Raw genomic sequence first — 15,000 nt, 5'->3', positions numbered from 1 at the left:
TCTTTCTTTCTTTTTCTTTCTTTCTTTCTTTCTTTCATTCATTCATTCATTCTTTCTTTCTTTCTTTCTTTCTTTCTTTCTTTTTCTTCTTTCTTTCTTTCTTTCATTCATTCTTTCTTTCTTTCTTTCTTTCTTTCTTTCATTCTTTCTTTCTTTCTTTCTTTCTTTCTTTCTTTCTTTCATTCATTCTTTCATTCTTTCTTTCTTTCTTTCTATCATTCTATCTTTCTTTCATTCTTTCTTTCTATCATTCTTTCTTTCATTCTTTCTTTCTTTCTTTCTTTCTATCATTCTATCTTTCTTTCTTTCTTTCTTTCATTCTATCTTTCTTTCTAACTTTTATTCTCTTTATTTCTCTCTTTCTTTCGTTTCTGTTTCCTTGATTCTTTCTTTCTTTCTTTCTTTCTTTCTTTCTTTCTTTCTTTCTTTCATTCATTCTTTCTTTCTTTCTTTCTTTCTTTCTTTCTTTCTTTCTTTTCTCTTTGTTTGTAGGTTTGTTTCTTTTTACATTTTCCTAAAGATGTTTTCATCCTTGCAGCCAATCAAAATGTTGGCCGGACTGCGTGTGATTCGTGGACCCGGTTGGAAACAAGGTGACGCAGATGGTGGTGAAGGTCACGTGGGCACTGTGGTTGGCGCAGAGGATGATGGGACGGTTGAGGTCACGTGGGACGGAGGTCAAGTGTCCAAGGTCAAAGCGGGGACGAATGAAGTACTTGTCCTTGACAATGCCACAGTTGGTAAGTTTTGGTTCTTCCCGCAGTGCAGCGGAACCCCCCTTTTAAGACCTCCAAATATCTGAAAAAATTGTGTCTTAAAAAGAAAGGTAGGATTGAAATGGGGGACATTTTACAGAGGTTAAGAACAGAAAGTCTGAGAAACAAGGAGGGAGTCTTAAATTGGGGGGTCTTAAAAGGGGGTTTCCTCTGAACACGATGGTGCTTACCGCCACAGATACCGCAACACGGTGGCCTAGTGGTAAGGCGTCCGCCCCGTGAGCGGAAGGTCGTGGATTCGAACCCCGGCCGGATCATACCTAAGACTTTAAAGGTACTGAACTTGTCAAATCCAGGTGCACGGAGCCCCTGGGGCTTTTAGTCATACCTCAAGCAACTATCCGTTAGAAGAACTACCAAGTTTCATTGACTTGCACCCAAAGAGTCAAGAACTGCGATTTTTTTACGAATTAATTTCGTACTCGGACCCGGCTGGTCTTGACCTATTTTTGGATCTAAATTTAGATCAGGTCGATCACCACATCATGCACAAAAAGACACGTCACTAGCAAACTATGTGAGACGTCATCATGAGTTTGTGTAATACAAAATGGAGGCCGGAATCACTCAGTTGAATAACTAGGTTAATTTATGCACTCGCGTGAACAAGAAACTGTCGAGCTTCACAGATGTCGTCGTTGGGTAGTTTTGGGTTTGTTTTACTACCATAGGAGGATTTTTGAACTGTAAATGCACTCAGCTGCAACAAAAACGCAAAACGAAGGCTGTGAGCTGCACTGTGCCTTTAAAATTGGCAACCTAGTGGCTGCTCCGCCTGGCGTCTGGCATTATGGGGTTAGTGCTAGGACTGGTTGGTCCGGTGTCAGAATAATGTGACTGGGTGAGACATGAAGCCTGTGCTGCGACTTCTGTCTTGTGTGTGGCGCTCGTTAAATGTCAAAGCAGCACCGCTCTGATATCACCCTTCGTGGTGGACTGGGCGTTAAGCGAACAAACAAACAAACAAACAAACAAACAAACCGTCACAGATCTAGATCTGTCTAGGCCTCCACATGGAATAAGAGCATCCGTTCACTTGGACAAATACCAACAATCAGTGGCGTGGGTGCCTTGGGTGCAGAGTAGAAGTTTTCTTTGATGAATAATTATTTAACTGACCTTAGTGACAATCTAGATTGACAATACATGATTAAACATTATTTTACCTTTCTATCCATACCAGGTACACATATAAACAATTGTTCATAATAACTAACAATAATCAGTGTTAATGTTGGCCTTCTCTTGAAAAGCTGTCGAAAACGAGTGATGCCAAAATTGCAAGATTACGTCGATACTTGTTATGCAGGTGTGCGACACGCAGACCACACCTGTGACGAGTGCCAGGAATCGGGCATCGTGGGCTTGAGATGGAGGTGTACTCAATGTGAGGACTACGACCTGTGTTCTCTCTGTTACTTCGGGGACACGCACGACTGTGGCCACCAGTTTGACCGATACGAAACTTCAAAGTCTAAACCGTGAGTTTTATTTATCTTTATTTTGTTCTGGTTTGTGTTCACCGCTATCACTGTTTATGTATTATTCGTAACTGTCTACCATTTGCTTACTTATTTTGTTTTAATAATTATATTTAAAATGTGTTTGAAGACACCACCATACACCATAGGCTTGTAGTTGTTTTCATATTTATATGTTTATGTACATTTCATGAACAGTTAAATGGAAATAATTTTTTTTAACCAAACCGTGAGTTTTGAGATGTCATGTCTGCCCTGCTGTTTTCCTCGAAACTTTCTCTCTACTTTCTCCTTCTCTACCTCAAATGGAACTATCGCCTTAACGAATAACCCATCCATCCATCTATCCATTCATCTATCCATCCATCCGTCCATCCACCATTCTCTACCTCCTGCTTTTAATCACGCCACCACATTGACAATTACAATAGACCATGTGTTGATTATTTTGCAGAGAGAGGATGGAGAAACGTAACAAGAGCACTAAGATACGGGTGATGGGTATCTACCCGGACGCTACAGTCACACGGGGGCGAGACTGGGAGTGGAGTGATCAGGACGGTATGTCTTCCATCTTCACACTGACAAACTAAAGCACGCATGCACGCAAACACACACACACACTGATACACACACAAGTACGCAAGTACACGCGCGTACGCACGCACGTACACACACGCACACCCACGCACGCACACACACGCAGGCGCCCTTGATATGGCCCTTCGTGGTCGGCTGGGCGTTAAGCAAACAAACAACAAACACGCACGCGCGCACGCACACACACGCACGCACGCACGCACACGCACGCACGCACGCACACACACACGCACGCACGCACGCACACACACACACACACTCGCCCCCCCCCCCACACAGGACTGTTTCAGCGTTTTGTCAAATCATGACACCAGACTACACCCCTATTATAATTATATAGTGTATCATTACAGGAGGTCCAGGGTCAGAAGGTCACGTCCTTGACATCATCACCCCAGCAACGAACTCAGCTCGCTCCACGGTGAAGGTCGAGTGGACGGGGAACAAGTTCAAGAACGTGTACAGGGTGGGCTTCAAGGGCAAGGTGGACCTTCAGTACAGCGAGGAGGCGCCTGGTGGGGAGTGCTACCCCCACCACCTGCCTATCTTGGGTGAGTCTGGAACAAAGTGCTTCTTTTCAATGACAATGTCAATAGCATTTCGTCCACCGCCTTTGCCAGAGATCGACCGAAACACACGATCAGATATGTTGTGTGATAATGTTGTTTTACGCCCTCACGGTGAAGCCATTAGCGGCATGTTCCTGGGTGATACCTCGACTTTAGATGAGATACACAGGGGTATGCGTGTTAAGCTGTTATCAGCCACCTGCACTTATGGCAGAATGACCAAGGGGTGGGACATGGATACGGTCAGATAAGTTTCGTTCATCATTTTGTGGACGATTAAAAAAAAAGGTCAATAATGAGATCCGATAAGCTTCACAAGAACAGTAAATGTAAGAGTGTGTAGGCAGAGCTTCAAAGACATGCAGTCACAGGCTGGCCTTTGCCCACAACAACTGTTTCCCCTCTGTATTTCTCCAGATCCTAAGAACTACACAGTGACGTCATCAGCATCATCAGACGCTGTCGGTGACGTAGGTATTGCTGAAGGGGACCGTGTGGTTATCACAGTTGGGGCTGACAAACTGCAGGAGCTGCAGAAGTCTCGCAGCGGCTGGGCTGTTGGTATGACTCGGGTTGGTACATGTTGTCGCTGTTGGTTTTAAGCAATTTATTCAGAAACTTAGAGATAACAATGCCGGATACAATCAATTTAATAACTGGAGCACAGCAAGCAAAGCTTATACACGTGCTCTTAAAAGCAACAACATGAAAGAAGTTGTGGCATTAAAAGCAGATTGACACGTGATATGGACCTGTAATGCTTAACTTGCTGTGCTGACATTTTTGAAGTAGAGCGTAGTGCCAGAAGATGAGACAATAAAATTACAAAGCCAGGAGGACAAGTGGCTTTTGTTGCAAAAATCCCAAAACAGATTGACGATTACAATTACAAAATCAACCTCGTTAAAAAAAAACACCTTGGTAGCATAGTTTACCCTCAGTCTGTTTACGACAAAAACGAGGGGTTTTAGATTAGGAGGGGTGGTCTTTAAAAGAGGGGTGTGGGGGGGGGGGGGGGCGGGGGCGTAAAATGGGGTACCACGCACAGTACCACCAGCTCTGAAGCTGCCAACTTCCATCTGTTTTACAGTGTGTGGTAAATACAAGTGTCTAAACCCCCGGGATTTTAGATTAGGAGGAGTAGTCTTTAAAAGGGAGGAGAAGGGGGGGGGGGGGGGGGTTGTAAAAGGGGGGACCACTGTACCACCAGCTTTGAAGCTGTCATCATGCATCCATCTGTTTTACAATGTGTGGTAAATACAAGTGTCTAAACCCCCGGGATTTTAGATTAGGAGGAGTAGTCTTTAAAAGGGAGGAGAAGGGGGGGGGGGGGGTTGTAAAAGGGGGGACCACTGTACCACCAGCTTTGAAGCTGTCATCATGCATCCATCTGTTTTACAATGTGTGGAAAAAAAGTGTCTAAAACCCGAGGTTTTGAATTGGGAGGTATGGTCTTTTGATGGGGGGAGGGCTAGACGGTGTCGTGAAAGGTGGTATAAACCACTGTAGCTGTACCACTATCTCAGAAGCTGATAACTTCCATCATTCTGTTTTTACATTTAGTCAAGTTTTGACTAAATGTTTTAACATAGAGGGGGAATCGAGACGAGGGTCGTGGTGTGTGTGTGTGTGTGTGTCTGTGCGTGTGTGTGTGTGTGTGTGTGTGTCTGTCTGTCTGTCTGTGCGTGTGTGTAGAGCGATTCAGAGTAAACTACTGGACCGATCTTTATAAAATGTTACATGAGAGTTTCTGGGTATGATATCCCCAGACGTTTTTTTTCTCATTTTTTCGATAAATATCTTTAATGACATCATATCCGGCTTTTTGTAAAAGTTGAGGCGGCACTGTCACACCTTCATTTTTCAATCAAATTGATTGAAATTTTTTGTAAATCAATTTTCGACGAAGGCCGGACTTTGGTATTGCATTTCAGCTTGGAGGCTTAAAAATTAACTAATGACTTTGGTCAATAAAAATCTGAAAATTGTAATAAAATGTGTTTTTTTATAAAACGATCCAAAATTACGTTCATGTTATTTTTCATCATGTTCTGATTCCAAAAACATATAAATATGTTATATTCGGATTAAAAACAAGCTCTGAAAATTAAAAATATAAAAATTATGATTAAAATTAAATTTCCGAAATCGATTTAAAAACAATTTCATCTTATTTCTTGTCGGTTCCTGATTCAAAAAACATATAGATATGATATGTTTGGATTAAAAACACGCTCAGAAAGTTAAAACGAAGAGAGGTACAGAAAAGCGTGCTATGCAGCACAGCGAAACCACTACCGCGCCAAACAGGCTCGTCAATTTCACTGCCTTTTGCAGCGGCGGACTACGGTCATTGTGAAAAAAATGCAGTGCGTTCAGTTTCATTCTGTGAGTTCAACAGCTTGACTAAATGTAGTCATTTCGCCTTACGCGACTTTTTACAGTGTGTGGGTAAGGTTGGAGAAGTGAAAGGCTTCGCTGCTAACGGTGACGCCATCGTGGGGTTCGGACCCAAGAAGTACCGCCTGGTGCCTCAGGCCCTGAAGAAAGTCGCCAACATCTCCACTGGAGATCACGTGCGTGTCATCGAGGACGATAACAAGGTCAAGGTCTTTCAGGACGGTCATGGTGGCTTCAACGATGACATGAAGTCGGTAAGTTACTATGTCGGGGATGATGATGGTGATGATGAAGATGATGATGATGGTGATGATGATGAATGAAGATGGTGATGACAATGATGATGATGATGATGATGGTGATGATGATGATGATGATAAGGAGGAAGAGGAGGAGGAGGAGGCTTTGGACAAATATCCAAATTCAGGGATTGACTCAATAGTAGCAGGTTTGACACTGAACGGTAACCACGCTCGCCCAATTTAACCCGTTCAGATTTTCTGAAATTGATTTCTACTGGTCACCGATGATCTGGGGTGTTTTTGTACACTTAGACCTTCAGATACTCCTATATATAAACAACTGGAAGGTTTAAATCGAATGGTGATATGATCATGCATACCCTAACGTTAATGCATACCAAATATGAAGGAATTCGCTCAACATACGTAGATTGGATTAGCATTTTTATGGATGGCATTGTTTGGGGGGTCACCCTGTTTGACATATGCAATAGAGTAAGTGAGAGTTAACCTGGCACCTGGGTAAATAACCAGCATTGAACTGAACCAGCGACTATCATCCTCATGTCTTGGTTTAAACAGTATTTTATTCATAAACAGACACATGATAATATAACAACATCATTAAAAAGGAGCACAACAAGTTTAAAACTTATGGTAAGTGCTCACATAAACATGCCAGAAATGTCATGGCGGAATATGATCAACGCGACAAATCTTTTTGAAATAGAAAAATTAAAAAAAGAGAAAAACAATAAGGAAAACTTTGTTTCCATTATCGAACACAATCTGTGTCAATACCAAAAACGAAAACAAATCCTCATAGAGACTTTAAGAAGGGCTACCACATTCATATGGTTGGCATTTTCGTGGTTGCAAAAGACACTCGGCGGGGGAACACCATGTGTCGCTAGTACAGCGGTTAAGAGGACAGAAGAATTTTGTTTCGCTGGTCGCACCGGTTCAGAAGTGTCGATCAGATAATACCAGCTGCCTCACTTCTGCTGAAACGCATCAGATACTCAGGCCACAACTCAACACATCATAAACTTTAACTGCTTCATGCATTTTTCTCCTCTAGGCGGCTTGACCAGCCGACTGAAAAATTGAGCCTGATGTTTGGGTCGCCATCTTGAATTTTTTTTCGTCTGCTCAGTCACTCACTTACCCAATTCAAGCCTGCTTTACGGCTTTTTAAACTTGATTTTTAAAAACATTTCAATGATAAATCGCGCCTAAAGATGTCAGAGCATACATCGATTACACAAGGTAGGCATATTTTATGACTATTCGAATATAAAACGCGACCGAAGTCACTTTCGTCAGAATGACCAATTCTACGAATTTTGTTTATCTCGGCGAAGCGAATTTCTTTTCATAGAGATCAAAAGTCACGTGTACTCAAAAAGGTGTGGCGTTTTACAACCGAAAATGCCAACGAAACGAATGTGGTAGTGCTTCTTAATCTCTCTATATTATTATCTTCATGTCCTTTCAGAGTCTGGGCAAGGTAGGGGAGGTAATCAAGATGGACAGTGACGGGGATGTGGTGGTGCAGTTCGGACAGCAGAAGTGGCTCTTCAACCCCGCTTGTCTCACGCCGGCACCTGGCGCTAAACTCGACACCATCGTTGTCGAGCCTTCTGCTCGGTCAAGGCCTTCCTTTGACAGAGGTAAAGGTTTCTTGGTGCTGTTGATGTTATAATAGTTGCAGTGATGGTGGTGGTGGGTATTCAATGAGGTGCCGCGAAACTCGACAACTTCGTTGTTGAACCTTCTGCTCGGTCTCGGCCTTCCTTTGACAGAGGTAAAGGTTTCTTGGTGCTGTTTGCGTTGTTGATGTTATTGTGGTAGTGCTCAGTGATGGTGGTGGTTGATATTCCACCCCGCTTGTCTCACACCGGCTCCTGGCGCGAAACTCGACACCATCCTTGTAGAGCCCTGTGCTAGGTCCAGGCGTTCTTTGACAGATGTAAATGTTTCTTGATGCTGTTTGTGTTGTTGATGTTATAGTAGTAGCAGTGATGGTAGTGGTCAATTGTGGGGTTTCAACACTCCACGAAAGTAACAGTTGAGACATGTATACAAAAACACTCAAGTGTTAGAAAATATAATTGTTCCAAAATATTACATCCACATCAAAACATTAATCCTATCTCGCCACCTTTGACAATTATTGGCGAGCTTTCCAGGATTGAGCAGAACCAGGAAACTGTCGATAGATACACACATACATGCTGACAACACGTGACCGGTGAATGAACAGACTTGATTCATTCAATCTCTGTCGACAACTGAAAAACAACTTTCCTTTAGATTGTGTGATTTGAGTGGCAATGTCTATGTGGCCATTTCAGATTGATATTCTTTATTTTCCAGCCGAGTCAAGTCTTGGAGCGCTGAATCAGCTGCTTGGTGCAGTTTTCCTGAAGGCGGCCATGGAAGCTCAAGCCAGCATGCCTCAGAAACTGATGATCAAAGCTGTCCTAGAGAATGACATCACGGGGGTCAAACGGCTCGTTGACAAAGACAAGGCCTTGGTAGGAGTTTGAGTGTGTGTGTGTGTGTGTGTGTGTGTAGGGGAAAGTCGCTAAACCTGGAACAGTTAAGGAGAAACAGCCGTTCCAGACCAAAAAAAGGGATATTGCAAAGCGTTCTTTATATTGTCACATACTAGACTCTATCAGTAAATAATCAAACCACATAAAATAAAATATAAGTCACGCAACTCATCAGACTGATCATAATAAAAATGTCTGCATTTGTTCCAGGTTGGACGCATGGGTGTGTAAAGTGGAACACTGTGTTGTCAAACTCGGAACACATACAAACACACCCTGACTCTCTTTCTAGCTCTGTCTGTGTCTCACACACACACATATACACCCACACACTCTCATTCACACACAAACAAGCACACACAAGATAAATAAATACGTCATAACATTTTGATTAAGCCATTTTATGTAAATGTCTTTTTTTCAACATCATATTTTGATTTTTACCAAGGAAATAACAAATCGGATAACAATTTAAGCCTTAAATGTAAAACAAAAAGATAAATAAGGGCTAGGTCTAAAAAGGACTGAAAAACAAAACCTTAAAAAAAGAGGAAAAAATAGGCAAAGAACCGATTTCGCAGACAATGTCCTTTGTCTTCTACTGTCAGCGCAGTCATCGTGTGATTACTGTGTGCACTTCTGGCACTATAACATATCCTCAGAGGAGTTGGTGCCACACATGAAGCAGTACCACGAAATTTCGCAGCTTCATTTGTACCCCTCTTCTGTTGACAAATAGATATAAAAGGGCTACCTGCCCAATTGACTAAATGTAAAAATCATTACGCATAAAGTCTCAAAGCAAATAACTAAGAACAGATTTAAGAACTGATTTTGCAGACACACACAAATTGCTAAGTACAGACTTCGAAGTCCTTTTGTCCGCTGCTGTCAGCGCAGTCCTCGTGTGCCCACTGTGTGCACCTCTGGCACTGTATCATGTTCTCAGGGGAGTTGGTGCCACACATGAAGCAGTACCAAGTGCTTTCCCCCGGGATAGAACGCATCGTCGAGAATGTTCTCCTTTTTTTCCCTCTGATCAGAAGATATTCCCCTCTTGTTTCTCTGAGCAGAAGATTTTGTAGCTTCATTCTTTCCTCTTTTCTGTTGACCTGCACGCCTTTTTGCAAGTGAAATCTCCAGCTTTTGCTTGTAAGGAGAAGATTGGTTTTTTTCGTGATGATCTCTTCGACGAGCTTGTGGTTGTGCGTTGCAGGACATCAGCAGCGGGTAAGCTTACATTTGCAGCTGACACCAAGCAATAATAATGACCAGAATCTCCATGTACAGTGTACAAAACAACGATGGGGGTGACGTTGGCAAATTTATTTCAGCTTCAAGAATGCTATTGATTAGTTCTTGTTCTATCTCTGGTGTTAATGTAGAAGGTCTTCCTGTGAACTTTACTTCTTCTTTTGCAAATTTGTTTGTTTCCTTCTAAATGACTTTTAAGAGTTGTGACAGTAACACCATATGCTCTTGATGCGTAACGCAAACCCATATCTCCGTTTTTCACTGCCGACAAAGCGCAGCTAATTTCTTCTGGTAACCACCGCCGTTCGGGTCTCATAATACTGTCAAACAAATCAATCAATCATTCAATAAAACTTACAGAAAGGAAAAACACAACAAAACCGAAAAGAGAATTGAATACGTGAATAAAACAGCAGTGTTCTGTTTATTGTTTGATGAGGGTAAGATGGAACAGAATGCGGCAAAGCTGGAACACTGTTCCATGTTTGCCTCTCTTATGTGTTCCATCATTGCCGCATGGCACCTGCATGGATTTCGCGTTTTTCTGTTGGATACACGTGACGTTTCAAATCTTTTTTTCCGTTCAAGTTATTGCAAATCTATGAAAGTTTATCACAGCAATCAACATTTTACGTGAACGTATATAGATAAAGAGTAATAATACGAATTGTAGACGGTAGAAATAAGAAGAAGAAGGAAGAAAAGTTTAAAAAACGTACCATTTTTTTTTGTTTTGCCGCGGTAGTCATTTTTTTTGCTGGAATAATATCAAGGAATGTCACTGGACATTTCTGCAAAACAGTTGTTCATGAATTGTTCCCCGTTGATCGCATATTGAGGTGTTCCAAGTTGGCCGACTGTTCCGGGATTGGCGACTTTCCCTTAAGTGTGCGCGCTTGCGTGTGTGTGTGTGTATGTGCGTGCGTGTGTGTGTGTGTGTGTCTGTGTGTTGATTTCGTTTAACCCTTTTTTTTTTAACATTTATGTTTTTAAGCTTGAAGCAAAGATGCTAAGACAAGTAATGTTTGTACAGGTTCACGCCGAGGAGCAAGGAGTGAGCGCGCTCCACCTAGCGGCCAACCAGGGCAACCTGCAGATCACGCAGATTCTCGTGGAGAACGGGGCTAAGCTCGACGGCCGAGACAGCGATGGAGATTCTCCGCTAATGGCCGGCATGTCAGTTATGCAACCACGTTTCAAACAAACAGACAAACAAATAAGCAGGCAAACAAACAAAAGTAGTAGAGAAAGAAAAGAAAAAAAGAGACAACGAGAGCAAGAAAAAAGAAAGAAAGAAAGCATCGAACAAACAAACACAACAAAACAAACAAACAAAACCAGGGGGGGGGGGGGGTGCACAGGATGCACGTGCACCCCCCCTCCTCCAGCTAAAATAATAAAAGAGAGAGATTTACTTACTTGGGAATTGGGTAAGATGATTCCGTGGCAATAGGAAGGTTTCCGCCAGTTATCTCTTTGAGGTTTTGGGTGCTTACAGAGTACCGTGCCCCTTGCGGGGGCATCAAACATCGAGGTCACAAGCAGGGTCAAGGGGAAGGTCGGCTGGGCGGACACGAGACTACATAGGAAGGTTTCCGCCAGTTATCTCTCTTTGAGGTTTTGGGTGCTTAGAGAGTACCGTGCCCCTTGCGGGGGCATCAAACATCGAGGTCACAAGCAGGGTCAAGGGGAAGGTCGGCTGGGCGGACAGGAGACTATTTCTAAGCTCAGATGGCACAAGAGAGCACCATATTGCTTCTTTCGGACACACATGATTTCCACTTTTGAATTCTTAGTGCACCCCCCCCCCCGGCCCCCCTTTACAAACTAACTGATCCGCCCCTGAACATAAAAGAAACAAACAGACAAACAACCAATCAAACAAGCAGGCAAAAGAGAAACCAGAGCGCTAAGTTCAAGGTCAAACGACGAAAGGAATTACGGTCAGAACGCCAGACAGCAGTAATTAGGCCTCATTTACTGTCAGAAAAACAAATATATATATTTTTTTTCATTTTCATTACTTTATTGTCCCATCGCTGGGAAATTCGGGTCGCTTCCTCCCAGTGGAAAGCTAGCAGCAACGGAGTCGCGCTACCCAGGTGTCTGCGTGTTTAGGTGTATTCAGCCACCTGCACTTATGGCAGAATGACCAAGGTCTTTTACGTGCCATTGTGATGACACGGGGGTGGGACATGGCTTCCGTCTCTGGGTCTGCACATAAAGTTGACCCGTGTCCGTCCCGGCCCGAATTCGAACCTGCGACCTTTCGATCACAAGTCCAGTGCTCTACCAACTGAGCTACCGGGCATTCCCGTGGCACGCACAAAGGGGGAAACCCCCAGCAAAAGCACAAACAACAAACACACAACACCTGTGCTCACTTGTGTGTCTATGTAAGGGAATTAACCCGCCTCTCAATACTCACCAGCCATAATGTGGAAGCCAGGGTTTTAACTGGACGGAGTCTTCTTCTTCTGCGTTCGTGGGCTGGAACTCCCACGTACACTCGTGTTTTTGCACGAGTGGATTTTTACGTGTATGACCGTTTTTACACCGCCATTTAGGCAACCATACGCCGCTTTCGGAGGAAGCATGCTGGGTATTTTTGTGTTTCTATAACCCACCGAACTCTGAGATGGATTACAGGATCTTTTCCGTGCGCACTTGGTCTTGTGCTTGTGTGTACACACGAAGGGGAATAAGGCACTGGCAGGTCTGCACATAAGTTGACCTGGTAGATCGGAAAACTCTCCACATTAACCCACCAGGCGCGGCCGGAATTCGAACCCACGACCTTCCGCTTTGGAGGCCGGCGTCTTACCACCAAGCCATTGCGCCCGTCGGACGGAGTCTGAAAACGTAAAGAAAATAATTGAGGTTATGAACAATTTGAGAAAAAAAGCAAATGGGCGAGATTTTATATCGGATGGTCTTTAAAAGTGGGTTTCACTGTATTTAAAAGCAATCATCCACAAATCGCAACACGATATAAAATAGAAATGTGTGTCACTCGCAGGAAGCACGAACCAGTGGTGGAATTTCTGATGACGAAAGGCTGTGGCGTCACCGTCGCCAATTCAATGATGCTGGTCAGACGCCTGCGCACAAAGCCGCGTTCTACGGGCATCATAACCTTTTGCGCAAGTTCATCACAAAAGGTGCTGATATGAACGTCACGGTCAGTAGCGAGCAGCTCCATCTTTTGGCTTTTTTTCAAATTTTTCAAATTTTTCAAATTTTTAAATATAATCAAGAAGAATAAGAATACTCTATTATCTCATAGAGAAATTCAGGCGTGGTACATAACAATAATACAAACAGGACATTGTTTTTACATAAGACATATAGCACTATATAACAGCTCTGTTCTAACAAATATCGTGCAAATGTCTTTCACCTACCATGCACATTGGCGTTTTGATGTACAATACCTCTGGCCTTCTTTCTTTTTGTAATAAAAAACGCTCGCGCTGGACCCGAGTACTCTTCAGACATTCACACACACAAACACACACACACACACACACACACACACACACACACACACACACACTCTCTCTCCCTCACTCCTTCTCTCTCTCCCTCTCTCTCTCTCACACACACACACACACACACACACACACTACCACATCTCCATTCTAAAACACGTCACATTCCAAATCAAAAGACGACATTCTATTTTCTTACGTCACTATTCTTGGTTTACGGTACCATTCGGCGGCTTTGCTACGAGTATGGCATAGTCTTGGTTTGCCGAGACCTTGCACCGTTCTATCAGACTGCCTGGCTGGCTGTTGCACCGCGAATTCCTCCCACCGCCAAGTCGTTTTTTTGTGGTTTATTTCGCATTTAGGTCCCAGGTAACATTATGAAGTTTTAATACGATCAATCGAACCTATTATCAAGTGTATCAACTTTTGAACGAACTGCGCCCAGTAGTTTCCCAGCAATAAGCTGTTAAGTCGAGACACACACACAGACACACAATTAAAGTCTGCTGGACCCTTGTGCTACAGATCTCTGTACTAGCGTACTCGGGGGGATAACTTTCCTTCTATCTTATTTGTTGTACCGCTTTACTTTGAGGTTGTACAATGTGCAGACATTCAATTTATGTGTAATTTTGCGGTTTTCCGTACATGTCAAAGCCATAGGGCCCATTTTTGAGATTTGTTGAAATCCGTTGACATATTGGTATGCATGTATGCGATGAGGTTTATACCGAGTTAAAAATGCTAAGATTTACCTCGTTCATCAAAATGTTCTGTGCACATATCTTCCTATTTTTGTCGAGTAACTTGCCTAGATTTATTTGACAGCTACGATGTTCGCTTGCCAAACAGTAAAATAAAGAATATAATCACATCAGGACGTAGATGGAGACACCCCTCTTCATGACGCAATAAGCCAAGGACGTCACTCGGCAGCAGAGGTTTTGATTGGCTGGCCAAAGATTGATGCCAGACGGAAGAATAAGAAAGGTTTCTCATCTCTACAGTTCTGCGCGATGAAGGACACAGCAACGTGAGCATTTTTCGTATACAACGATCTTGAGAAGAATAGTTGGGATGTAATCACGGTAAAAAATCTAACCGAGAAGTTATTTTGTCCTCAAAAAAAAAGAGGGGGTGGGGGTAGGGGGAGGGGGGGGGGTGATCCTAAGTGATCATGTTTTGAACATGTTTCAACCACTATCTTAGGCTTGGAAAGCTTTGTTTGAAATTAATTCACATTGGCCTGTTCTAGCGTATCATCATCGCTTCATATATATTTACATAAAAACAAAATTCTGACCAGTTGTTTTAATCATTTGTTAAAATAAATGTTCAGAATCGCAGAACTCCTGCTAAAGAAAGACAACTCTTTGGTAGACGAGCAGAAGGAGGACGGGTTCACGGCCCTGCACGTGGCCGCTATAAATAACCACAGTGACGTCATGAAAGTGCTGCTGGAGACAGGCAAGGCCAAGGTCGACGTGAAGACTGTCAAGAAGCAGACGGCGTTGCATGTGGCAGCGGAACAAGCCTACATGGACGCTGTGCAGGTTCTTATACAGCACGGTGAGTGTTGTGCTTTCACTCTAAACCGGCTGAACATTGTAAATTAAAGTGTTC

General features: G+C 43.1%; 2 protein-coding genes across 2 annotated transcripts in view; both read left to right on the top strand.

The window, feature by feature from the left end:
- Positions 1-11,470, top strand: part of LOC138977859 (E3 ubiquitin-protein ligase MIB2-like) — a 26,128-nt gene extending 14,658 nt beyond the window's left edge. Inside the window, exons 2-11 of the mRNA XM_070350464.1 lie at positions 539-740; positions 2,086-2,257; positions 2,712-2,818; positions 3,211-3,408; positions 3,844-3,998; positions 5,871-6,080; positions 7,567-7,741; positions 8,448-8,608; positions 10,917-11,055; positions 11,382-11,470. Coding sequence (XP_070206565.1) covers positions 548-740; positions 2,086-2,257; positions 2,712-2,818; positions 3,211-3,408; positions 3,844-3,998; positions 5,871-6,080; positions 7,567-7,741; positions 8,448-8,608; positions 10,917-11,055; positions 11,382-11,470 — 1,599 coding nt within the window. The 5' untranslated portion in view covers positions 539-547. The remainder of the gene's footprint in view (positions 1-538; positions 741-2,085; positions 2,258-2,711; positions 2,819-3,210; positions 3,409-3,843; positions 3,999-5,870; positions 6,081-7,566; positions 7,742-8,447; positions 8,609-10,916; positions 11,056-11,381) is intronic.
- Positions 10,922-14,946, top strand: LOC138978790 (E3 ubiquitin-protein ligase MIB2-like; the record flags this gene model as incomplete). The annotated part of the gene is given in 4 exon segments (XM_070351578.1): positions 10,922-11,059; positions 12,903-13,064; positions 14,256-14,410; positions 14,717-14,946. Coding segments are annotated over 3 exon segments (397 nt in total), but the record flags the coding sequence as incomplete, so codon positions are not given.
- Between the last annotated feature and the right edge of the window lie 54 nt (positions 14,947-15,000).

This window comes from Littorina saxatilis, linkage group LG10 (genome assembly GCF_037325665.1).
Source record: "Littorina saxatilis isolate snail1 linkage group LG10, US_GU_Lsax_2.0, whole genome shotgun sequence".
NCBI lineage: Eukaryota > Metazoa > Mollusca > Gastropoda > Littorinimorpha > Littorinidae > Littorina > Littorina saxatilis.
This window is presented reverse-complemented; position numbering and strand designations above follow the sequence as displayed.